The sequence below is a fragment of the Thrips palmi genome, unplaced genomic scaffold (genome assembly GCF_012932325.1).
Source record: "Thrips palmi isolate BJ-2018 unplaced genomic scaffold, TpBJ-2018v1 HiC_scaffold_3, whole genome shotgun sequence".
NCBI classification, from domain to species: Eukaryota; Metazoa; Arthropoda; class Insecta; order Thysanoptera; family Thripidae; genus Thrips; species Thrips palmi.
The window spans coordinates 3,430,317-3,454,767 of record NW_023144630.1 but is presented as its reverse complement, the minus strand read 5'-3'; the positions used below and the strand labels follow the sequence as shown (position 1 = coordinate 3,454,767).

The following is a 24,451-nucleotide window of genomic DNA, read 5'->3' as shown; positions in this document are numbered from 1 at the left end:
GACGCCCCGCCGCGCTACGCTGTGGGACGCTGTGCTACGCCGCGCTGTGCTACGCCGCGCTGTGCGCGCCCCCTCTGGACAAGGCCGCCATGCACCAAGACGTGGCGGCGCGGCCACGGCGCTAGTGGCAGCAGCAGCAGGCCGCGTTGGCCGAGACGGCGGCCATCATGGTGGTGGCCAGCAACAACATCAACAACATGGTGGTGGCCATGAGCAGGGCCAGCATGGCGCGGCGCGAGAGGCAGCTCGCCGACGAGCACGTGGATGGCGGGGCTGGGCGGGGCGCGGCGCGGAGGGACCCCAGTGCGTCCCGATGCTGCCGGCTCCACCGCCGAGTCCTTACTGAGCGGCCCAGGGCGGAGCGGCGGAGCGGCGCGCTGCCAGGGGCGGCCTGGAGCGCCGAGGGAAGGGGGCGCCTCGCTGGAGCTGGCCGAGCCCTGCACAGTGGACCAGAAGACCGGTGGAGGCGGACAAAACTCTGGACGCGTTTTGAGCTCTAGAGTCGCTAAGCAGGCCTCGAGCCGAGCGTGTGACCCCACCAATGGATTCCTCGTTGAGAGCAACCCATTGGTGGGGTCACACGTTCGGTTCGAGTCCCATGTAGCGACTCTGGAGCTCAAAACGCGTCTAGAGTTTTGTCCGCCTGGCCCACTGGCCGCTGGAGCGCCGGACTCCAGATGCGCCCGGCCCCGTGATGGGATCACCACGGCCACTGGTCCACTGACTGCCTGCAGGGCCGGCAGCCCTCGCAGCCCTGGCGGCCCTGGCACGTGGTCTGACCAGTAGTGTCTTTACAAAAATAAAAACAAAACCAAGTTTTTGAAAAAAGAATCGCCATCTTTTCACGTAAATTGCGGGTGTCAGTTTTGGTGCGAAGTCTTCACAGGACCGTTTCACAGCAAAGTTTATCACAGTTTTTCAAAAAAATTAAGTTGCATAGGAAAAAAATGGTTGTATCGAGTAAAAAATAGTCTGAAGTTCGTATCTAAGCGAGTGAGTGGTTAGGCAAAGCACACTGTCGAACGGCTTGTTTGATTGGAACTGACCGCTGCTGCTGCACTGGGCGGAAGGAGGGGACGGGGAGGGGGGGAGGGGTGTCATTGGCACCTGCACGAGACTAGAGCCATCATACAAGTGCCGATCCGTTAACCTAGCGGCACCCGCGCCTCGTCAAGAGGTCGCACAACGTCACGCACAGTGGTGCGGCACTACGCCACGCCACGCGCTGGTGGAAAGCCACCGCCAGGATCACCAACCTGCCCCCATCTTTTTCCACATCCGAACCAATTTCACGGGCGGCGGCATCGATTTGGTGCGACCGGCGGCAACGCTGATTGATGCCAATTTGGAGGGCCATCTAAATTAGTGGAATCGCCGGCGGCCTGTCTCTCTCGCACCCGTGGGGGCCGCCGGGGAGAGAGACAGAGCGACGGGCCCTGGCGCATGCTGACGGGGCCCGGCGACGAAGACCGACAAATGTCCCATTTTCGTGAGGCCGCGTCGCCACCGCCCCGCCACCTCAGCCCGTCGTTAGGAGGTTGATTAGCATTTCCACGCGCGGGGCGACCCTAGCGCGGCCTGCACACACCGTGATGGGGAATGCCTAGGCAGGCCTAGCCAGGCGCCGCTAGCAGACGCCCGGACGGGCCGGCCGAGCGCGGGTTACCCGAGGGGCTACCCATGCAGCCAATGCAGCCAAACGGCCTCGCTCTGTCTCTCTCGCACCCCCTGCGGGACGCCCTGCGAGTGCGACAGAGACCGAGCGCGGCTTATCAGACGGCTGGGAGTACCGGCGACGACGGCGCACTCAGGGGGCGTTTTGAAACGGCAACCGCGGCCCGGCGGACACGCCAGGCCACGTAGGTACTCGTTGGCGGGGTGCTCGCCGGCCCGGAGGAGGTCCTGGAGGCCACCGGGCGCCCCAGGCCTGCCCCAGGCCCGTTCGAGAGCCGATTTTGCGTCTTTACGATCAGGTGAGCGCGTAAGCGGGGCTGATGGCCCCTCCCCCTCCCCTCCCCCCTCCGAAGGCGATGCCGGCGAGGCGGTCCCAGGGGGTCACTCGGTGGGGAGGTGCGAACTCGGGAGGGGGAGGGGGAGGGGAGGGGGTACCGCTGACCGCAGCAGCCGGTAATCAGACTAGCCCGGCAAACAGTCGGTGAATCGTCCGGACGTCAGGCAGGCCGCACTCCGAAGCACCGCGCAGCACCGCGAAGCCGCCATGACCGTCCTGCACTGGCTCCTCGTCGCCCTGGTGCTCGCCGCCGTCGCCGTGCCCGCGGCCAGGGCCGCCAACGCGGCCGCCGCCAACGCTACCGACGTCGAGGACGTGGAGGACGACGGCGAGGTGGACTTCCCCGACGACCAGCCCGCCCTGGACGCCGCGCCGCCGCCGCGCCGCGCCCTGCCCACCCCCGTGTCCGTCTACGTGCTGCGACTGCTGGAGATCCTCACGGGGGCCGAGACCTTCGGCAAGCACACGCGCTTCTCCAGGTCAGTGCCGGGCTGGCAGGGCCCAGGACCCGGATTCGAACACTCGGTACCCGCGCTGTGGTCGACGCGGGGGTCGTTTCTAAACCACGTGACCCATTTGGCGGTCGAGGCCGTCGTCCTAACACGCTGCTCGCAGTGGGTGCGCGGCTCCAAAGTCACCGTCTCCCTCGCCCTCGAAGCGCGTCTGCTGGGGGTGCGAGAGAGACAGCGACGCGGAGCGATGCACGGGCCTGCAGTCCGAGAGGGAGAGGCCAAAAAACAAAAGTCATTTCCAGACGACAGCCAGCCGATCGAACAGACACGCGGAGGCAGACGGACGGCTGTCACCACTTATTTGTTCCGACGTGACACGGCGTGACGCGGCGTGACGAGGCGTGACGTGTCGCCGTGACGAAGTGGTGACGCGCTCGTGACGGCGCGGCGGTCTCGCGACCGTGTTAGATCCTTTGCAGCCACTCCGCGCGCCCCGACTCAGTGACAGCTAACGGTGTGGGCGGGCGGCCCGCTCACACACCGAAAAAAAAGATTTAAAACAAAGGAACTGCTCGTGGGCTCAAAAGAAAACAAAGAGCTTTCTAGTCGTCGCTGATCGAATAACTAGCGCAAGAACGAAACCGGAAGCCAATAGGAAATGTAGTAGACCGGAAAAAAAATGGCAGCCGGCGGGACTCGAACCCCGGACCTGGCCGTTTGTTATTACGCCCCGGCAGTAAAGCACGCGTCACTTTCGGTCGGAACCATTTACGACACTATAAGGTGTGGATTTCGGGGGATTATCGTCGCCAATCCCCGCCCCTCGTGACCGACCGGCCGGCCGTTCCGAACGGGCGTTTCTCTCTCTCTCTCTCTCTCTCTCTCTCTCTCTCTCTCTCTCTCTCTCTCTCTCTCTCTCTCTCTCTCTCTCTCTCTCTCGCTCTGTTCGGAGCGAGCCCGCAAGTTGGGCCGGACCGTGCGTGCATTCGCGGCTAAGAACGGAAAGGGAAAGCAATCACTCTGACCGTCATCGCCACGCCTCGCCAAAACCCGAACAGTGGGCCAGGCGGTGCAAATCCCGGACGCGTTTTGAGCTCCATACTCTACAAATGGGACTCGGGAACCACCGGGGGAACATCATGTCTTTTCAACCCAGTGTACTTATGACACTTCACTCTGGAGTGCCACTTTGATGACCTACCCTGGAGTGTCTGGCATGTCGGCTTTGCTCGGTTACTTGGCTGAATCCAGGTTCTGTCTTTCCAAGTCCCGGGGGCTGCAGACCTGCACGGCTACCCAGCGCCCAGTGGGCCGGGCGACCGTCAACACTGCGAGTGTACTCCAACTAAATACGACTTTGTCATCAACACTCCTAGAGTTCTATGTACACCTTCCAGGTAAAAGAGTCGAAATGGGCTGAGAACCGAACGTCCGAAAACAGCTTCAACCAACACAGGGGGGACAGAAGTCGGGCGGCCCGGGCCGCTCTTCCGTTGCTGAGCTCCGAGTCGCCCCAAAGGGGGCTGGGAACCAAACGGTACCCCACCCACGGATTCGAGTCGGGCCGGGCGCCTCAACACTCCGGTCGCTCAAAACGCTTTTCTGGTCGCCCTACAAGTTTTTTGGGGCCCCTTTTTCCGGTTAGAGAGAGAGAGACTGCGGCTGAGACACTCGTACGTCCGCGGCGCACACCGCACAGTGGGACAGAAGATCGGCGCAGGCGGCCAAGACTCTATACGCGTTTTGAGCTCCAGAGTCGCTAAATGGGGCTCGAACCAAACGTGTGACCCCACCAATGGATTCGTTCGGTTCGAGTGCTGCTCAGCGACTCCGGAGCTCAAAACGCTGTAGAGTTCTGGTCGCCTCTACCGCTTTTCTGGCCCACTGTTCGTCGCGTTCGAGTGAGAGCGTCACATGGATATCGAGGGCGTGTAAAAAGCGCCAAATACGGCAAGCGAGAGAGAGATAGCGCTGAGGAATGGGTTCCGTCTACACGGGACACAGCCTCGATACGGCGCAGCCCCCCCCCCCCTCGAATCCGTCCGTTTCAATCAATCAGGAGACAGGCCGGTGGTGTCTGGGCAATCTGGGTGGCGCAGCGCGCAGCGGAAAGTGCCCACCACCCTGGCGGGCTGGCCGTGGCTGGCTGCGCGGGCCGGCGCCGGCCGGGTCGGACCGAGCTGGCAGCTAATAGCCGCAGAGACGTCTTGATGAATCTGCTGCGGGTCGCCCGGGCCGTGGGAAGTGCGTCCGTCTTTACCGGAAGCAATGTGGCGCTGGTTTCCGGGCGCTTCCGGTCGCTTCCGGGCCGCAGGCAGTCGCAGTGAGGCGCCACTGTCGCCACCGTCGCGCCGCCACAGTGGGCCAGAAGACCGGTGGAGGCGGCCGAAATCCCGGACGCGTTTTGAGCTCCAGAGTCGCTGAACAGGCCTCGAACCGAACGTGTGACCCCACCAATGGATTCCTCGTTCGGAGAGCAATCCATTGGTGGGGTCACACGTCCTGTTCGAGTCCCTTTTCGCGACTCTGGAGCTCAAAACGCGTCTGGCGCTTTGTCCGCCTGCGGGTCCTGGCAAGTCCACTGCGTCTTGATTGCTATTTGCTCCCCAGATCGGCACCGCCGTGCTGCTGACGTACTCGGCCTTCGCCGCGCTCTACTACGCGCGCTACACGTACTACACCAACGTGGACTACACGGACTACGACGACTACTTCTTCCGGCGGTCGGGGCGCGCGCAGCGCTCGGCCGACAACTTCAAGGGCATGTCCTCGACGGAGTACCAGCGGATCATGGACGCGGTGGACGGCGACAAGTTCAAGACGCCCTCGTCGTCGTGAAGGCGGCCTGAGCGAGTCGCCCTTGGTCGCCCTGCAGTGCAGGGCCGGCCGGTCAAGGCGTGCCAACCTCACGCGCGAGACAACCAAGCTGCAAAATCGAATTTGGAATCTCTGTTGTCTCGCGCGTGACGTTCCCACCGCCGACCGTCTTCGAGCTCCTCGAGGTATCGACCCTGGAGGTTGGCCGGCCGGCCCGCAAGAGGTCCCCGAACGCGCTGCCCGAATGCCCGCCGACACCCGAGGGGCTCGGCCCGGCAATCCACGCCCTTTGAGGGCCTCTTGACGCGGGGCGACGCGGGGCGACGCGAACCCGCAGGAGTTTCTTGTCACGTGGCTGCGTGTGTGAGAGAGCGTGTACCTGACTTACAGTGAGTGCGATTGAACGGTCTGCGCGTGAACATTCTACAGTGGCTGTGCATCGGTGGTTCTGTCAAGTGATAATAAACTTCTGTTCCAAACCCATTGAACCTGTTGCAGTCCTCTCTGGACAGTTGTGTCACGCGGGGCGGAGGGGGGAAGGGGAAAAAAGAACGATGGTTTGTTTTCAGTAGGATTGAATCGTTTTTATTCATTGGCAATTCTAGCATAGAGTGACCATCATAATGAGACATTTTCAATGCGGTAAAAACAACGGCTCGGCAGACAAACAAGATAACTTCTGATTTCTCTCTTAGAGATCTATGGTTCAATGAGTGAAACCTCACACTTAAAATAATCCTACGTACACAACGGCAATACACTACGACGGTCGACTTGCACACTACCTGGAAGCATGGGTAAGCAAGTGTGGGCTTAACATTATGTATTCATTAATTATGAACATTCACAAAACAAAACAAATGGGACGAATGACACAAAATGTTACAATAATACTGCGGCAAAACGATTGGATTCGCTGCTCGCTACACTGAAAAATGGCTGAGATCACAAACAATGGCGAATCGTCCAAGCGACCCATTTGACGAAGCAATAAACAGTTTAGATTGGAGCACACTGAAAAGTGTTAAACATAGATCATCTTCATTTCCTTAAATCATAAAATAAGTACGGTTTAAATCAGTACAGTCCCTATAAAATAAGTATGCCACGCGTAAATTGATTTCCTGAACCAGCGGACGAGTCGGAACCGAAAGAGTCCAAGCTCTATTCTTTTTACTGAGCGAGAAGCAGTCATTGAAAATAGGCAACAAAAACAAGACAAATACAAATGAGGTGGGCCTCTCAAGGCACGCGCGCGTTGTGTTGGCAGTGGGTTTTCAAAACAGCCTGATTGGCGGGCGGGGATCCGGTCCAGCCAATCAGCGCACTTGTTCCAGCGGCATTGGAAACAGGACACACGCCCAGCCATGAATGCGGCTTGCAAAAAAGTCACACACGATGGCGCGGCATGGCGCAGCGCTCAGCCCGCCACGACCACGTAGAAGATCCAGTAGATGGCGTTGAACAGGACGAAGGACATGGGGAACACGACGCGCGAGTACTTGTCGATGATGTTGACGTCGCGGATGCGCGGCAGGGACTGCTTGATGGCGGAGGCGCCCTTCTTGAGGGCGTGCAGGACGCGCGGCCGGTGCGCGGGGCCGCCCCTGGGGCCGCCCCTGGGGCCGCGGAAGCGCAGGCCGTGGCCGGCGTGGCCGCCGTGTCCGCCGGGCACCGCGTACGACGCGCGCGCGATGCGGAACGACGGCGGGAAGGAGGAGGGGGGGACAGCGACGGGTCCGCGGCCGCCGCGCCCGCCGCCAGGCCGTGGCCCCCCTGCCGCAGGTACGGCAGCGGCGACAGCGGCGGCTCGGCCGCCTCCAGCGAGTCGCGCGCCGTCGTCGTCAGCGAGAAGCAGTCCTTGGTCGACACTGCAACACCGGGGCCACGTCTCAAAAACAAAACCAGGACAAAACAAAAACACAAGCACACAGTGGGCCAGAAGGCGGCCAAAACTCTGGACCCATTTCGAGCTCCAGAGGCGCTAAACAGGACTCGAACCGAACGTGTGACCCCACCAATGGATTCCTCGTTCGGAGAGCATTCCATTGGTGGGGTCACACGTTCGGTTCGAGTCCCATTTAGCGCCTCTGGAGCTCAAAACGCGTAAAGAATTTTGACCGCCTCCGCCGGTCCTTCTGGCCCACTGGGCAGCGCCCGCACGGGCCTCCGGCTCGTTCGCAGTGTAGTGTGTGCCGGCCTCCGCGTTTGGCGGCCCGGTGGCCCCGCGGCGTGCGTGGAGGCAGTGGAGGTGGGCCCCCCGGCCCCACGTAGGGGCATGTGCCGGCATGTGTCTGCATCGCCAATCTGGGGGCCGTCCCCGCCGGTGCCCGCACTTGCCCGTCACGGAAGGGGGCTCTGGGTTAGACGGGGATGAAAGAGGTCTCGGCTCCGCACATTAACATGAGAGAAGGGCGGTAGGGCGGCGGGACGCGCCGGGACGACGCGCCGGGAGGCGGGGATGCAATCAAAACCGTATAATGAGAGGAGAGGCTCCGACGACTTCCGATACCCTCCCAGGCTGACGGCCCGACGGCGGCCTGACGGGACAACGCCTGGCGGGCCCAGCTGTCATCGGCTCTGTTCTTCACGACGCGCGCCCTCCCCCACCACCGCCACCACCGCGGCCCCGGGGCTGTAGGCGCCAATTCAGGCTCAAAGTGACGTAAAGCCTATTCAACACCGTGTCGAGCCTACTTCGCTAGCGAAGCTGTCAGCCTGGAGATCCAGGCGCCAAAGTTGCGCGAGGGGGAAAAAAGAGCGAGTTGAGCCTGCCGCGAGCCGCTGCTTGCCTGCCGGACAGCCCGGCAGCAAACCACACGCAGAGCACGCAAAAAAAAAAGTGGCCTGGTATTCGAACCCGCGGACTCACCGTTGGCGGCCTGCGCGGCCCGCTTCTCGTCCTGCTTGTCCTTGGTCGTCTTCTTCTTGGCGCGCGCGCCCCAGTACGTGTAGTTGACGGCGGCGTACTCCAGCAGGGCCGCGAACACGAACACGAAGCACATGACGAGGTAGATGTCGATGGCCTTGACGTAGGAGATGCGCGGCAGGGACGACCGCACCCCCGTCGAGATGGTGGTCATGGTCAGCACCGTGGTGATGCCTGCGCGACAGAGACGGACAGACGGATTGGCAAGCCTGTTTCAAACCCACCCACAGTTCTGCGGTCTTGTTTTTTTTTTTTTTTTTTTCAATTCGTTTTTTTTTTTTTTTTCATTTATTGAACTGGAGTCGTCACAAGTGGCATGACGAGGATCACGTCCATGCCCCCTCTCTCCCTCTCCCTCTCTCTCTCTCTCTCTCTCTCTCTCTTTCTCTCTCTCTCCCTCTCTCTCTCTTTCTCTCTCTCTCTCTCTTTCTCTCTCCCTCTCTCTCTCTCTCTCTCTCCTCTCCTCTCTCTCTCTCTCTCTCTCTCTCTCTCCCCCCCCACGAGGCCCCTGCGAGGTAGGCCGCACTGCTGGCGTGGCGCGCCGCTGTTGTGCGGCTGGCCTACGCTGCGGCTCGCAGGGGCTCTGCTGCGTGGCGCGGCCGCACGCGGCGGATCCAGAGACGGGTTCAGGGGGGCGACTTGGGGGCGATTTTGCAAAAGTCGCCCACCCACAGGTGCAACGTGCGACTTGTTGCCGACCTCCCAGCTCCCTTCGGCACCCCGCCAGCCCGCGCCAAGGCTTTTCCCCGCGCACAGTGGGCCAGAAGACCGGTGGAGGCGGCCAAAACTCTGGACGCGTTTTGAGCTCCAGAGTCGCTAAATGGGACTCGAACCGAACGTGTGACCCCACCAATGGATTGCTCTCCGAACGAGGAATCCATTGGTGGGGTCCGGTGTAAGCGTGTATCTTTACCCCCTTACCTAGGGTACTATTTCACTAGGAGGAAAGTACCTTGCCTAAGGGGAGGGTAATAATTCCCTAGGGATATCATACTCATGCAGGGTGGGGGGTAATATTTTCCTAGGGTAACTTTACCCCCTCTAGGGGGGGTAATAATCCACTAGTGGAAAAATACCCTCTCTCTGGAGGGGGTAAAAATTCCCTAGGAAAAAAGTACCTATCACAGGGGGGTAATCATACACTAGTAATTTCTTACCCTCTCTCCTGAGAGGGTACATGGCCACTAGGGTAAAATTACCTAGGGGTTAATAATTTACTAGGGCATTTGTACTCCCTCACCAGAAAACGAGCATTAAGGTGTTGAAAGACACGTTCCACACGCAATTTCAGAAAAATCAAATTTAAAAAAAGTAAATTGGATTTTTACATAATCCAAGGATAAGCCAAAGCGGGCGCCCATTCCTGAGTTTTGGGCATTCGTCTACCTACCTGACTAACTCATCGTTTATTTCGCAAAGTTTAAAATTAAGAAAAAAATGACCTATGGTGCTGAAAACATTAAAATTCGTGAATCAAGTTGTTTTCTGTGTTTAGAATTTATTTTGACTCATTTTGTATATGACTTGCTTTCTCTAATTGCTTGTGGATTTTTTTTTCATCTTCACACTCGTTTTCTGGTGGGAAAGTACGAATTCACTAGTAAATTATGATCCCCTGGGTAACTTAACCCTAGTGGGCATGTACCTCTCTCCGGAGAGAGGGTAAGAAATTACTAGTGTATGATAACCCCCCTGTGATGGGTATTTTTTTCCTAGGGAATTTTTACCCCCTCCAGAGAGAGGGTATTTTTCCCCTAGTGGATTATTACCCCCCCTAGAGGGGGTAAAGTTACCCTAGGAAAATATTACCCCCCACCCTACATGAGTATGATATCCCTAGGGAAATATTACCCTCCCCTAGGGCAAGGTACTTTCCTCCTAGTGAAATAGTACCCTAGGTAAGGGGGTATAGGTTCACGCTGACACCGGTTCGAGTCCCATGTAGCGACTCTGGAGCTCAAAACGCGTCTAGAGTTTTACCCACTCTGGCCCACTGTGTGGCGACCCTGGCACGCGGCCACACCGGCGCGGCTCACGTTTTCCATTAAAAAACAATCGGGACAATTATCGGCCGCGGCTTGCGGTGATTCCCACCGCGAGCGAAAAACGAAACATGGCGGGATTCGAACCATGACCCTGTAACATTGAAAGTGGTGCCCTTGCCCGCGCGGCCACTCCGCCGTGGGGATGGTCGATCGAGCGCGAAGGCTAAAAGGGCCTGGGCTGGCGCTGGCTGGCGTCCGTCCCCCCCTCCCCGCATCAAGGGCCTCCAGACCGCGGCGTATCACCCCGCCCCCACACTGGTAGGCCCGGCCCGCCGAGGGATGCACAAGCGGCACGAGCGGCACAAGCAGGGCGTAATGATGGTGTCGATAGCGCCGACGGGCGATAAGGAACAACGCGTCGCAACGAGTGCAAAGAAGTGGGTCACAAGGCGCGGGTTCGAATCCCGCCGCCCCCTCATTTTTAAGCGGTCTTGCTACCGCTTCTAGCTCTGCATACGATCCCACTCATCCCATCCCATCCATCCACCCATCCATCCATTCAGCGCGCTCGGAGGGGACTGCATGGTCGTGGTTCGTCGTTCGTCGTTCGTCGTTCGTCGTCGCCTGCGCCGCCACGCCGCCTCGCCGCGCCAGTCCCCACTCCTCACAGCCACCCCCTCCCTCCTTGCCCCCTCTCTGCCCGGCTTCCCCGGCCGGTCCACGGCAAGACCGCTTTGCTAAGCTTGCCTTGGCGGAACTTTTTTTTTGTTTTTTTTTTTTGCAGTGTATTCGTCATCAGGCCCGACCAAGCGCTCCGATCACATTTTCACGCCCTTGCCTCACGATGCGAAAACACTATTGAGCATTTAGTTTCCATGCCTTTGTTTTACGAGTGTAGGGGAAAACCACGCGGTAAAGTTAAGCAGACTATACTAAAACTTGGTTATGGAAACTGCGGTTCGGCTTACCGAGGGCGACGCGGGCGCTGGTGGCCTCGTGGTTGATCCAGAAGGACACCCAGGACAGCATCACGATGAGGATGGAGGGCAGGTACGTCTGGAAGACGAAGTAGCCGATGTTCCTCTGGAGTCGGAAGGACAGCGACAGCCGCTGGTAGATGCCCGTCGCCAGCCGCTCCTTGCGGTCGTTGGTCTCGTAGCCGATGATGGTGAACTGGGGCAGCTCGGCCTTGTACACGCCGCGCACCGGGCCCTCGTCCTCCAGGAAGTCGCCCTGCTTGCCGTCCTTGGGGTCCTTCCAGTACATCACCACGTCCATCACGGTGTAGCCATCTGGAACAACACCATGCACACCGTGATGGATGACACTCGACCGGGGCACGGCCGGGGCGCCGAAAAAAACACTTTGATGCCGCTGCGGGGCTCCGGGGCTGCCCTCTGGCCCACCCCTAGGCCGGGATCGGCCCCAGGAGGCGCTCATGAGCACCACCGGCTAAACGAGAAATCGCCGCCGGGGGCGGGAGTTGAACCCGCGCCCTGCGCGCGAACGCGTTTAGCAGCCGTGGCGTGCCCCCCCCCCCTTTCCCCCCCCCTGGCAAAACGTCGCGCAGTCCCTTTCAATCTCCAGACCGTGATTTAGCGCGCCAATTCTCGAATGACGTCATCCATGCACGGCCCTCTCATGGAGTCCGGCCGCTTAATCCGCGCCGCGCGTGGCTTTAAAGGTTTAAAACGACATAAACCAGCGCGACAATGGCTGCGGACTGCGCGGGCTGGCAGGCGGGTCGGGAGTCGTAACCTGGCGAAAGCGGCGAAAGCCTTTTCAGCGATCCCCGTTTCCACCGTCCGGCTAAAAAAAAGCGCGGTTCAACTTTTACAACCAAGACAACCATTTAAATTAAAGCGTTCATGTTAATGGAATATTAGCGTGGCTTGCCCCCAACTAATTTGCATATGACCGCCAAGTTTGCCGCTCCGGGTTGGCGAGGCCGCGGCGTCCAGGGCGGCCCGGCGCCTCATTTTTGTGCTGTAGTGGACCAGAATTAACATTTTGTTCGATTAGCTGGCGAGCTGACCTGGCTCAGGCCTGGCGGCCGGCCCTGGGGGCTCTGGGGCCGACTGCGGGGTCTATGGGGGGCAGGGCGCGGGCCTCCTTCTCCATGTGCGCGAGCACCCTGCCCAGCGCGTCCTGGTTCTTCTTGGCCGTGAAGTACATGGACTTGAAGTCGGCCAGCTCCTCGCGCGTGCGGTTCAGGTCGACGCGGTAGTCGTGCACCGTGGCCTCCTGCATGCTGAGCTCGGCGAACAGGGACTTGATCTTGCGCGCGCGGTGCTCCAAGGCGTGCTGGGCCTTCTTGAGGCGCAGCAGCACGTCGGGCCCGGGCAGCTTGACCATGGTGGCGCGCAGCGCGAGGTACAGCTTCTCGGCGTCCTGCAGCTGCCTCTCCTTGGCCAGCAGCAGCGAGTGCTGCGCCAGCAGCCTCTTCTGCAGCAGGTTCACCTTCTGGATGAGCTCCAGCGAGGCGGGGTCCGAGGCCTCCAGCCGCCGCCAGCGGTGCAAGTTGATGGGGGTCTTGAGCTCGGACTCGAGCGCGGCGCGGCGCTGCTTCTCGAAGGCCAGGTCCTTGGACAGGTGGTAGAGCTCACGCCGCAGGTCCGCCCCCGCCACCAGGTCACGCTGCAGCAGCACCTTCTCCTGGCGCTGCTTGCGGATCTGGGGATTGCAAACAGCGGATGTCTCTCTCGCTCTCACGGGGAGGCCCGTCGGCCCACAGGGGCGCACAGTGGGCCAGAAGACCGGTGGAGGCGGCCAAAACTCTAAGACGCGTTTTGAGCTCCAGGGTCGCTAAACAGGACTCGAACCGAACGTGTGACCCCACCAATAGATCGCTCTTCGAACGAGGAATCCGTTGGTGGGGTCACACGTTCGGTTCGAGATCCATTTAGCGACTCTGGAGCTCAAAACGCGTCTAGAGGTTTGGCTGCCTCCACCGGTCTTCTGGCCCCGCACAGGCAGACCTCGAGCTTGAGCAGCCGCACGTCGTCGACGCGCTGCAGGTACTCCTCCTCGCCGCTGGCGATCATGTTCTGCAGCACGCCGATCTTGGCGTGCAGCAGGTGGATCTCGTCGTTGCGACGCACCAGCTGCGTCCCGATCATGTCCCGCTCGTTGTGCACGCGAAGCAGGTCGCGCTCCAGGCGGGCGCGCTCGCGCTCCAGCCCCGCGGCGCTGCGCTTCAGGGCGGCCTCCGTCTTCTGCAGGTCGTCGATGACGGCCTGCAGCTCGCGGGTCTTGAGCTGCAGCGCGTTCACGTCCCTGGCCATGCAGGCCTTGTCGCGCTCCACCTTGGACAGCGCCATGGCCAGCCGCCGGCCCTCCAGCTCGTGCGCCGCCAGGGTCTCCTTGAGCTGCTGCTCCGAGGCCGACATGAGCTGCACCTGGCTCTTGACGTCGTCGCGCACCGTGCGGGCCTCCTCGTACAGCTTCTCGAACTTGTTGCGTTGCAGCACGGTCGCCTCCGTCAGGTTCACCTGGGCAGCGCGCGCGGTCAGACAACGCACCCTCGGTGCACCCTCACCCGCAGCGCGCACACACACACACCTGGGCCTGCAGCTTGGCCTCCAGGATGGAGAGCTGGCGCTGGTAGTGCAGCACGTCCAGCTTGGCCGTGTTGAGCTGGTCGGAGAGGATGTCGACCTGCTTGTTGAGGTTGGCCTTGTCGGCGTGCAGCAGCTCGCGCTCCTGCTCCAGCTTGGCGATGAGGCGGCGCTGCTTCACGGCCTCGCTGGCGTGCTGCGCCACCTCGGCCTCCAGGCTGCGCCGCTGCTTCTCCGACACCATCAGGCAGTTGGCGGCCGTCTTGTAGCTCTCCTCGCCCCGCATCACCTGTCACCACCAGTCAGTCCGAGGCCGCGGCACAGCAGGCCAGCCGGAACTCTGGGCGCCTTTTGAGCCCCAGAGTCGCTAAATGGGACTAGAACCGAACCTGTGACCCCACCAATGGATTCCTCGTTCGGAGAGCAATCTATTGGTGGGTCACACGTTCGGTTCGAGTCCCATTTAGCGACTCTGCAGCTCAAAACGCGTCCCACTGTGCGTGTCCGAGGCCGCACTCGCAGACCTTGTTGACGAGCAGCTGCTTGGCCTGGTTGAGGTCCGCCATCTCCCTCTTCTCGTGGTCCACCTCGCGCTGCGCCGCGTCCAGCTCCCTGCCGAGGGTCTTGACGCTCACGGCCAGCTCCTGTCTCTGCTCCTCGACCTGCAGAGCGTCGCCACTGGGTCAGCGAGGCCGAAAAACGCGCTCACCCCGCTGGGACTCGAACCCTGACCTGTCTGCCGCGCAGAAGCTGCACGCCGAGGCGGTTGAAGACGCTGTCCAGGCTGTGGCGGACCATCTTCACCTCGCTACGCAGCTTGTTGATGGTCGCCTCCTGGCTCGCGATCTCGAACGCCTTGTCGTGGTAGTCTTGGCGCACCTGAACACGGAGCGTGGTGGGCCGCGCTGTCCCGGCCGGGGCACAGTGGGCCAGAAGACCGGCGGAGGCGGTCAAAATTTTTGACGCGTTTTGAGCTCCAGAGTCGGTAAAATGGAACTCGAATCGAACGTGTGACCCCACCAATGGATTGCTCGTTCGGAGAGCAATCCATTGGTGGGGTCACACATTTGGTTCGAGTCCTGTTCAGCGACTCTGGAGCTCAAAACGCGTCTAGAGTTTTGGCCGCCTCCACCGGCACTGGCCCACTGGGGTTGACGCGCGGCGTCACCTTCTCCAGCTCGGCGTGCAGGCGGTCGTTGACGCGGCGCTGTTCCTGCAGCTTCTGCCCCAGCGAGTCGTTCTCCCTGACCAGCTTGTCGTTGGCGCTGCGCTGCTCCTTGGCGGCTGCCTGCAGCGAGGCTATCGTCTTGTCCGCGGCGCGGGTCTAGACACGCCGCCGGGGGTTAGTGTTTGTTCGCCCCTTCCCTTCGTCTGAAGCCAGAGGCTGCCAGAGGCACGCACGGTCATGGCGAACTCGGCCTCCTTGGCGGCGTGCTCGTCGCGCTCCACGGCCATGACCTCCAGCTCCTCCTCCATCTTCTCCTTGAGGCGCTGCTCGCGGTGGATCTCCTGCGTGGCGTGCTGCAGCTTCTCGCTGAGGTTCGTGACCTGCGCAGTCAAAGTCGTGCCAAGTCCGCCGATGGGGAAGTCCGCGCTCCAGAAGACCGGTGGATGAGGCGGCCAAAATTCTAGACGCGTTTTGAGCTCCAGAGTCGTTAAATGGGACTCGAACCGAACGTGCGACCCCACCAATGGATTGCTCTCCGAACGAGGAATCCATTGGTGGGGTCACACGTTCGGTTCGAGGCCTGGTTAGCGACGGAGCTCAAAACGCGTCTAGAGTTTCGGCCGCCTCCACCGGTCTTCCGGCAAATCCACGACGCGCTCCCCACCTGCAGCGTGGCCTCCGAGTTCTTCCTGTGCATTTCCTCCTGCTGCGCGTACATCTCGGCCAGGTGCTTCTTGAGCTGCTGGTTGGTCTCGGCCATCTCCTGCTTCTCCTGGATGATGCGCTTCTTGAGGCGCTGGTAGTCCACCATCTCCTCGTCCTCCTCGGCGGGCTCCACGACGTGCCGCATCTGCTCCTGGTAGCGGTCCACCTCCTCGCGGAGGTTCTCGATCATGCCCTTGCTGTCCAGCTCGCGCAGCCGGCTGGCGTCCACCTCGGCGCGCAGCGTCTCCACCAGGCGCCGCAGCCCCGCCACGTCCTGGTTCTCCCGCGTCGCCTGCTCCTCAAACCTGGCCAGAAACCACGTCAAGCTTTTTCGCGGACCCCCACACCTGGGGCGCTAGAAGGCCGTCGGCAAAATGGGCAACACGCACTTCTTTGCCTCCGTCAGTAGGCAAAAATCGCTTTAAAAAAAAAAACCTGCCCCGGCTGGTACTCGAAGACGGTACCTGGCGATGGTCCGCGAGTCCTGCTCCCTCCTGGAGGCCTGCTCCTCCAGCGCGGCGTTCAGGTCGCGCTTCTGGTCGTGGGCCGCGGCCACGCGCTCGTACAGGCGCACGAACTCGCTCGTGTAGTTCTTGACGCGCTCGTCCTCGGCCAGGTGCTCCATCACGGCGAAGAAGTCCTGGCGCAGCGGCAGCAGGGACTCCGTCACGTGGATGGCCTCGTAGTCCGGCACCTGCGACGCCCTGCGCGGCTGCCATGGCTCCGGTTCCGGCTCGGCGGCCAGGTCCGGAGGCTTGTCAGAGCGCCGGCTGCGGCTGCGGCTCCGGGACTTGCTCTTCTTGCGACCTTTCGGGGACTTGCTCTTCTTGCGACCTTTCGGGGACTTGCTCTTCTTGCGACCGGCTGGGGACTTGCTCTTCTTGCGGCCCGCTGGCGACTTACTCTTCTTGCGGCCCGCTGGCGACTTACTCTTCTTGCGGCCCGCTGGCGACTTACTCTTCTTGCGACCTGCCGACTTGGGGGACTTGGCCGACTTGGGGGACTTGGGAGTTTTGGGGGACTTGGGGGACTTGGGGGGCTCTTGGGGGGCGGCGTCGCCCTCCCCTTCCCCCGCGGCGGGGCGTTGCGGGCTCTTCGACCTGCTGTCCTTCTTGTGGGGCAGCATGGCGACTGCGGGGGTGGGACCGGGGCCGCGCCCAAGCGGGCTGCCAATGGAGGAATCTGAATGGGGAAGTTGAACGGGGGATTTGCTACGCGACTGTGGGGACGATTGTTATTGGTGGGGGGGTCATTGTTTCGCTTGGCGCGCGAAAACGCCACTCCGAGTAAAGTGTTCCTAAGTCAAAAGGGCTTTTATTTAACACTAAACAACAATCGAGCACTAACGTCAATGCGGTCGAACCGTTTAAAATTCGCGACTGGCGCAATCAAGAAATAAAATGGAACGATGGCATCTCGCAGTCAATGGGTGCACAGAGTGGTGCGGCCACCAGGCCGGTGCTGGACAGGGCGCCGACCGAGACTCGGCCTTGGCCAGTCACTGACAGGTCGAGACGAAGCAAGCCCGAGGGACGCGAATGCCGCTGTCAACTGGCGGAGGCGATCGGCAGTCGGGCTAGCTTGGGCTGCTTCGAGGCGCTCTTGAGCTTGCTGATCTCCTTGTTGGCCTTCTCCAGCTGCGTGTACGCCGACTCGCTGAGCGTCACCTCGGCCAGCAGGCCCTTGATCTTGCGCTGCTTGTGGTGCAGCGCGGCCCGAGCCATCAGCAGCTGCGGGTCAGAGGGCGGTCGTCAACCTGGGTCGTGTACTTGACGCCGTGCTTCGCGTTGCCTCGCGTTGCTTCGAGCCCTCACCGCGGTGGGGCTGGCCGGCTGCCGCGCGCAGGACTCCCTCAGCTGCAGGTACAGCTTCTCCGTCTCCCGGATGCGCGCCTCCTGCACCAGCATGTTCTCCGACTTGGCGATGAGGCGTCGCTGCAGCAGGCGCACCTTGGCCAGCGCCTCCAGGTGCGGCAGGTCGCTGCCCTCGAGCCGCCGCCAGCGGTGGAAGTTGACGGGGGTGGAGAGCTCGTCCTCCAGGGCGCGCGCCAGGTGCTGCGTGCGGCACAGGTCCTGGGGGCGGGGGGCGGGGCGTGGAGGTGGCAGCGGGGGTGACGCACAGTGGGCGGAGGCGGCCAGAACTCTAGACGCGTTTTGGCCGCCTCCACCGGCCTCCGACGGCCCACCTGCACGGCGTGGTACAGCTCCTGCTCCAGGCGGGGCATGGCCGCGATGTTCCTCGCCAGCAGCGTCCTCTCCCAGCGCAGCCGGCGCACCTCCAGCTTGAGGAGGCGCACGGCCTCCTCCGTGCAGCCCAGCTCGCGGCCGCCCGCCTGCAGCGCGCGCTCCAGCACGTCCACCTGGGCGCGCCGAGCGTGGTGAAAAACAACGGCCTTGGCCGGGATTCGAACCCGGGAACCTCGAGACGCACTTTGAGGCGCAGCAGCCTGATCTCGTCGTTGCGGCGCGAGACCTGCGTCCCGAAGATGTCCCTCTCGTTGAGGGCGGCCTCCTTGACCTTGGCCTCGGCGTCCAGGTCGGCGGTGAGGTCGCGCACCGCGGCCTCGCTCTCCTTGAGCTCGAGGCGGAGGTCGGCCATCTCCTCGCGGCGGCTGGCGGCCTCGGCCTGCAGGCGGTCCACCTGCGCCAGCACCTGGGCCTGCGCGACCTCGCTGGCCTCGCGGCGGTGCTTCTCCTCCTGCACCTCGTGCTCGCGCTTCAGCACCTCCTCCTTGAGCTGCTCCGTCAGCGACGTCAGCTCCTTGACCTGGCCGGGGCACACGCTGTACTGCCAGAAACCGGCCAAGAAGCGCCCCAACGAACGCGGCTCGAACCTGCTCCCGCATGTTGTCCTCGCGCTCGATGGCGGCGGCGGCCTGCCGGCCCAGCACCACGGTGGTGCGCTCGTTGGCGTCCTGGCGCAGCTTGAGCGCCGCCACCTTGTCCTCGCACTGCGCCAGGTCGCGCTTGCAGCGCACCGCCTCCTGCCGCTCGCAGAAGGCGTACTCCGCCTCGCCCTCGGCGCGCCGCCGCATGGTGGTCAGCTCGCCGTCCAGGCGCTGGCGCGCGCGCCGCATGGCGTCCAGCTGCTGGCCCAGCCGCTCCTGCGCCACGCGGCCCGCCTCGATGCAGCGCTCCAGCTCCTTGATGTACACGTTCTTCTTGGCCACCACGTCCACCTGCGGCACGGCGCGGGCCGGAGGGGGGAGGGTTTACAAGCAGCGCCGCGGCCATCCGCTGCACAGTGGATTTGCCAGAGGACCGGTGGAGGCGGTCAAAATCCCGGACGCTTTTGAGCTCCAGAGTCGCTGGGACTCGGACCGAGCGTGTGACCCCACCAATGGATTGCTCTCCGAACGAGGAATCCATTGGTGGGGTCACACGTTCGGTTGGAGCTGGCGGCTGACCTGGCCGTTGAGCTCGGTGGTGAGGCGCTTGATGCGCTTCTCCAGGGTGTCCTTGGTGCTGGCCAGCGCGCGCACGGCCTGCTCCTGCGCGGCGAGGTCCATCTTGGTCTCGTTGAGGGAGCGCTGCAGCGTGCGTTCCTCGAGCCTGCTTCGCGCCGTGTCCAGCAGCACGGTGGCGACGCGCGACCGCGCCTTGTCCAGGTCGGCGCCGAGGGCCTTGTTGAGGCTCTCCGACGCGTTCACCTGGCGGTCGCCGACTAGCGGTTACAGTGGCGTGGCGGCCAAGCTCTGTGTCCGCAGTGGCCGTCCCCAGGCCTACCTTGGACTCGAGCGCGGACAGGCCGCCCTCCACCTGGTGCAGCTGGGCCGTGGCGTCCTGCCAGTTGGTGACGGCGTTCTCCAGGTCCACGTTGCGGCGCCGCAGCAGCGACTTGAGCTCGGCGACGCGCTGCGCCAGCTCGGCCGACTCCTTGGTCAGGCTGTCGTTGGCGTCCGTGAGCTCGGCCACGGTGGCCTCCAGCCTACTGGCCCTGGCGGCGGCCGTGCGGTGCTGCATGGCCGCGTGGCTCAGCTCGTTCTTCTTGGCCTCCAGCTCGGACTGCATGGCGCGGTACTCGGTTTCCAGCGTGGCGCGCGCGTCCATCTCGCGCTGCTTGCGGTCCGTCTCGTGCTCCAGGGCCTTCTTCGCCTCCGCCAGGCGCAGGTCCGTCGCGGACGCGCGGTGCTGCAGGTCCTCCTGCAGCGCCTGCGACTTCTGCAGCCGGTCCTGCAGCCCGTCGAGCTTGACCTGCAGCAGGTCGCGCTCGCGCGCCAGCCGCACCACCCTCTTCTCGTGCGCCATGTCCTGCGGGAAGGCGTCCACCACTCAGGGGATTTGTGCCCGGATGCAGCCACAGTGTGGCCACACTGTCCTGGGCGTGGTCCGGGACCCACCCCGCCTTGCCTGGATCTCCTCCCCCATGCCGCGCGAGGCGCGGACCTCCTGCTGGGCCTGCAGCAGCTGGCGGCGCACGCCGTCCAGGGTCTCGAGCGCGGCGTGCTCCCTGGTGGCGGCCAGGTCACACTGCTCCCTCAGGGCGGCCACCTCCTCCTCCAGGGCCTTGACGGCGTCGGCGCGCGCCTGCTCGGCCCGCCACCGCGCCCCGCCGTGCGCGGCGTCCCGGCCGGCACGCGCCTTCTCCTGGGCCAGGTCGGCGTCGAGCTGCGCGACCCGCGCCACCAGGTCCGCCTCGCGCTGCCGCGTCTCCTCCAGGCGCCGGAACACCCTCGCGAACTCGGTGTGGAGGTTCTCCAGCCCCTCGCGCTGCGCAAGCAAGTGGCGGGTTCGAAACCCGGCGAGGCACGCGTTTTCTCACCGCGCGACGAGCAGCGCGCACCCACTTGAGCCAGGTCGTCGATGGCCGCCTCGAAGTCGACCACCAGGGCCGTGTACGAGTCCACGGGCTCCGGCGGCTCGACGGCCTCCTCGGCCGGCTCCGCCACCGGCGTGGCCTTCTTCTTCTTCCTCCGGATGGGCCGCTTCCTGCCCAACCTGGCCACCCTGGTGCTGCTCCGCGACGCGGACGCCGCGGGCTCGTCCGTGGACTCCACGTCGACGTAGTCGTCCTCGATCACGGTCTCGAGCTCCATGGCGCGGCCGGGTATAAGGAACGAGGACGATTTCCCGCCAACGGCGCCAACCAGTCAGTCAACCGGCCGCGCGCCGCGCTGCGAGAGGAGAGGCTATTGTTGCCCCCAACGCCCCACGCCACGCGCCCCGACGCCCCGACCCGCCGCATTTGGCCGCCAAATCCCGCCACGTTCGTCAACGGCCGTCTAAGGGTGGACGCGGCAACGCCACTGCAGCACTACACTAAGCAAAGTCTTTGGCCCTATCGGGACTCACAGCTCTCGATCTCCACGGTGCAGTTCTGGTTGTCGAGCGGGTAGTAGTGCAGGTCCATCATGCAGGCGAGCGTGGTGGTGAACCGCATGCCGTAGGTGATGGAGCCGTCCCCGTTGAGACGCACCAGCTTGTTGCGCTCCGTCACGTCGTGCAGGAAGCTGCAACACAACGACCCGGAGGTCCAGGGTTCGAGTCCCATTCAGCGACTCTGGAGCTCAAAACGCGTCTGGAGTTTTGGCCGCCTCCACCGGTCTTCTGGCCCACTGTGCGCCGGGCCGACGGGGCAGGCAGCTTACACCCCCCCCCCCGGCTCTGCTTACAGACGCCGTCTGCGTCGCTCTGGAAATCTCGCCATTGTCCCCGTCGATAAGCAGGGACGTGCAGCGCCTGCGCGCGTCGCTCTGTCTCTCTCGCACTCGCGGGGCGTCCCGTCGGGTGCCCGTCGGTGCGAGAGAGACAGAGCGAGGCCCTTCGGCAGCGGCCGGCAGCCCAAGGGCCGCAAGGGCGCCCGCAACCGGGAAATGGTCAACATGAGGGCGTCTTTGTTGCGGGGCCGCCACACGCCCTCCAGCACCTCCCCGACGACACTCTGTCTCTCTCGCACCCACACCTGCGCCCCGTGAGTGCGAGAGAGCGAAAGCCTCACCTGTTCTTATCGTTGGCGAAGAAGGTGTCGGGCACCCAGATCTTCTCCGCGAAGTCCCCCGACAGCGTGAGCACCTCCTCCCCGGAACTGAAGGCCAGCCGCTCGTCCTTCCAGTACTGGTTCAGGTACATGGTGATGGTGTAGTCCTGCGCGCCGGATCACAAGGCGTTTAGTTTTTGAGCAGTGGAATGAACTTGGTCGTGACGGAACCACGCGGTGGCGGGCTAAAGCTCTCCATTCCAAAAGGCCGCGCCGCCGGGGCCGCCGGGGCCGCCAGGGCCGCCAGGCAGACGCTATGATGCCTCTGATTTAGCTTGGTCCTCCCCCACCCTCCCCTCCCCCGCCCCAGTCAAGGGGGCGAGACGGCAGACAACATCAGGCGGGGAGAGAGGATGACGGGGGAGGGGGAGGGGGGCGAGGACTCCTGTCTCCGCGCGGACACGAATAAGAGGAGGGGTGCCCACCAATAAGGACCTCACAAAGGTTCCCTCCCCACCTTCCCTCCTCTTTTAAAGGAGTGGGACTGGAAAGCGGTCCTCTTAGGTGTGTGCCTGTGCCATGCGACCCCCCCCCCTCCCCCTCCCGCTCCGTCGAGTCAGCAGGCCTCCACTAACCCTAACCTCACTCAGCGTGGTAGTGCCCGGAAGGAAGAGAGAGAGGAAGAGGGAGGGAGGCAGGCAGGGGTTGGGATGGGCCCCGAGGATTTGTTATTGCTCTGGCTCGCCTTACACCTGCATGGCATCACCTGGCCCAGGCTTTACATGAACCGCCTCCAGCGGGAAAAACCTCCCCTCTTTTGTCCCGCTGTCCAGCTCTTTCGAGGTGCCCCCTCCCCCTTTCCCTTGGCCGTCTCGTCTGCCGAGTCTGCCGGACCCTCTGGGGTGATCCCGGCTGGACTCAGGTTCCCCAACGCCCATTAGCTGTGATTTCATTGGCTGGGGCCGGGCCGCCCAGCCGGGCCACTGGCTGAAGCTTCAGCGGGGGAAGGGCTCACCATGTTGACTTCGGAAATGGAGTCGAAACTTGCAATGGTCAGGTCCATTCCCACGTAAAGGGGATCGCCTGCAAACATACAGGGAGTCGAAATCAAATAAAAAAATAAAAAACATCAACATTATCAGCGACAGCAACAAAGTGCAAGTCTCCGATGATCCTCACCGCCAAAGTTGGGACGCAGCCGAATGTCGTAGCCTTCCAGGACACGAGAGATGGTCTGCGTCACATTCTGCAGACGGTCCACCGGGGAGCTGCAACCAACGCAAACTTAGCAAAATGCCATTTTTCATTCATCATTTCCCAGAAACGCCGTGCGGGTATGCAGTCCCGCGGACAGGCCTGCATGGCGGACTGCATACCCCCCATTACCATTACCATTACCATTAAGGGCTAGACCACAATTGATCGTATGCCATTTCGGGCCCGACACATGCCCGCCTGCACTGCAAAACGAGACATGGCCGTCCTTACTAAGGTGACACTTTATCCCGGCGTACCCCCCATTACCATTACGGGTGTGACCCCACCAATGGATTCCTCGTTCGTAGATCAATCCATGGGGTCACACGTTCGGTTCGAGTCCCATTTAGCGACTCTGGAGCTCAAAACGCGTCTCGAGTTTTGGCCGCCTCCACCGGTCTTCTGGCCCACTGTGCTGCGCTGGCTTCGCTGGCTTCGCGAGCCAACCACGTATTGCCCCGAAAATCTGGAGTGCCTCCCCGCCCCCTCCCCTTCCCCTGATTGCAAGGCTGGCGCAGTCCCCCCCCTCTCCAATCCGCCGCCCCAGAGACCCACATTGCTGAAATGCTGATGGAAATCGGCTGGGAGCCTCCAGTCACTGGAATGGAGGCGGGCAGGATGACGTCACCCAGACAGGAAACGGAACAACGGCACGCCGCGCAACACAACGCGGCACAAAAGGCAGTCGCTAATCCGAACCCAAGCGCGAAGCACGAAGCGCGTTCGAGTAAACTTTCCGAAATCCGCGGGCACGCCCTGCTGAGCTGAGCGAGACCCCCTCCTCCCCCTCCTCCAACCGTGACACTAACCTCCGCAAAGAGACGGTGGGCACGGTGGTGGTGGTCTTGGCGGCGGCCGGGAGCAGACACGCGACCGCGAGCAGCGCCACCGCGGCCGCCATCGTCGACACCATGTTCCCCTCGTCACTGGTCAGCTCGGTCTGCTCGCCGCCATCGGGGTCGAGGCCGTGGAGGCCCCAGCGGCCCCTGCAGTGCCTGCAGCAGCGCGAACATCGGCGGGCATCCTCGCCTCTCTCGAGGCCCTCGAGGCCGTCGACGTGGCCGTCGCGGCCCTGTGCTCGGCGTGCGCACCGCCACCGCCGAGTACGTGCACTGGGAGGGCCGCCGCCGTGCCGCCGCGCGGGGGACGCGACACCGGCGACAGTTTTATTTTAGCCCCGCGGGGGTCCGCGGCGTGGCGGCGACGGCTCTGGCCCCTCTGGTCGCCTTCCCCACTTCTTCTCCTCCTCCTTCTTCTTCCTGCCGTCCTTCTGCATGCGACGCGTGTCTACGCTCGCGAGGCCGACGCTCGGCGCTCGGGCCGCGTCCCCGTGCCGCACATCACCCCCGTGCTGTCCTTCCCCCGCCTGGCGGACAACTGAGCAAATTCGCGCTCGCGCCGTCGCGCCCCTTGGTGCCGCCCTCTGGCGGACGCGCGCCGAACCACCACGGACTGTCGTGGCGCCAGTTTCAAACGCGGGGCAGGTCTAAATCTGCGCGCTGCACGTGTCATGTCTCAGGACGAGGGCATTTCGCCGGTCTCAGTGAATCTAGACCCTAGCGCTCGCTTTTCTTATAGGTTGAATGGCTCCCCAAAGTGGCGTTGTGAGCCCCAATGTGCAAAGGCTGCACTGCAATGTCCAGCATTGTCGGAT

At 62.7% G+C, this 24,451-nt stretch overlaps 1 protein-coding gene and 1 pseudogene across 1 annotated transcript; one reads left to right on the top strand and one right to left on the bottom strand.

Moving 5' to 3' along the window:
• Window positions 1-2,218: 2,218 nt before the first annotated feature.
• On the top strand, window positions 2,219-5,768 carry LOC117648409 (annotated as a pseudogene).
• A 76-nt stretch (window positions 5,769-5,844) lies between these two features.
• Window positions 5,845-23,825, bottom strand: LOC117648345 (gamma-aminobutyric acid receptor subunit beta-like). Its single transcript, XM_034390839.1, is given in 9 exon segments — window positions 5,845-7,024; window positions 7,027-7,151; window positions 8,153-8,383; window positions 11,163-11,486; window positions 20,916-21,073; window positions 21,562-21,707; window positions 22,556-22,623; window positions 22,720-22,808; window positions 23,607-23,825. Coding segments are annotated over 9 exon segments (1,569 nt in total). The 5' UTR covers window positions 23,711-23,825; the 3' UTR covers window positions 5,845-6,700.
• Between the last annotated feature and the right edge of the window lie 626 nt (window positions 23,826-24,451).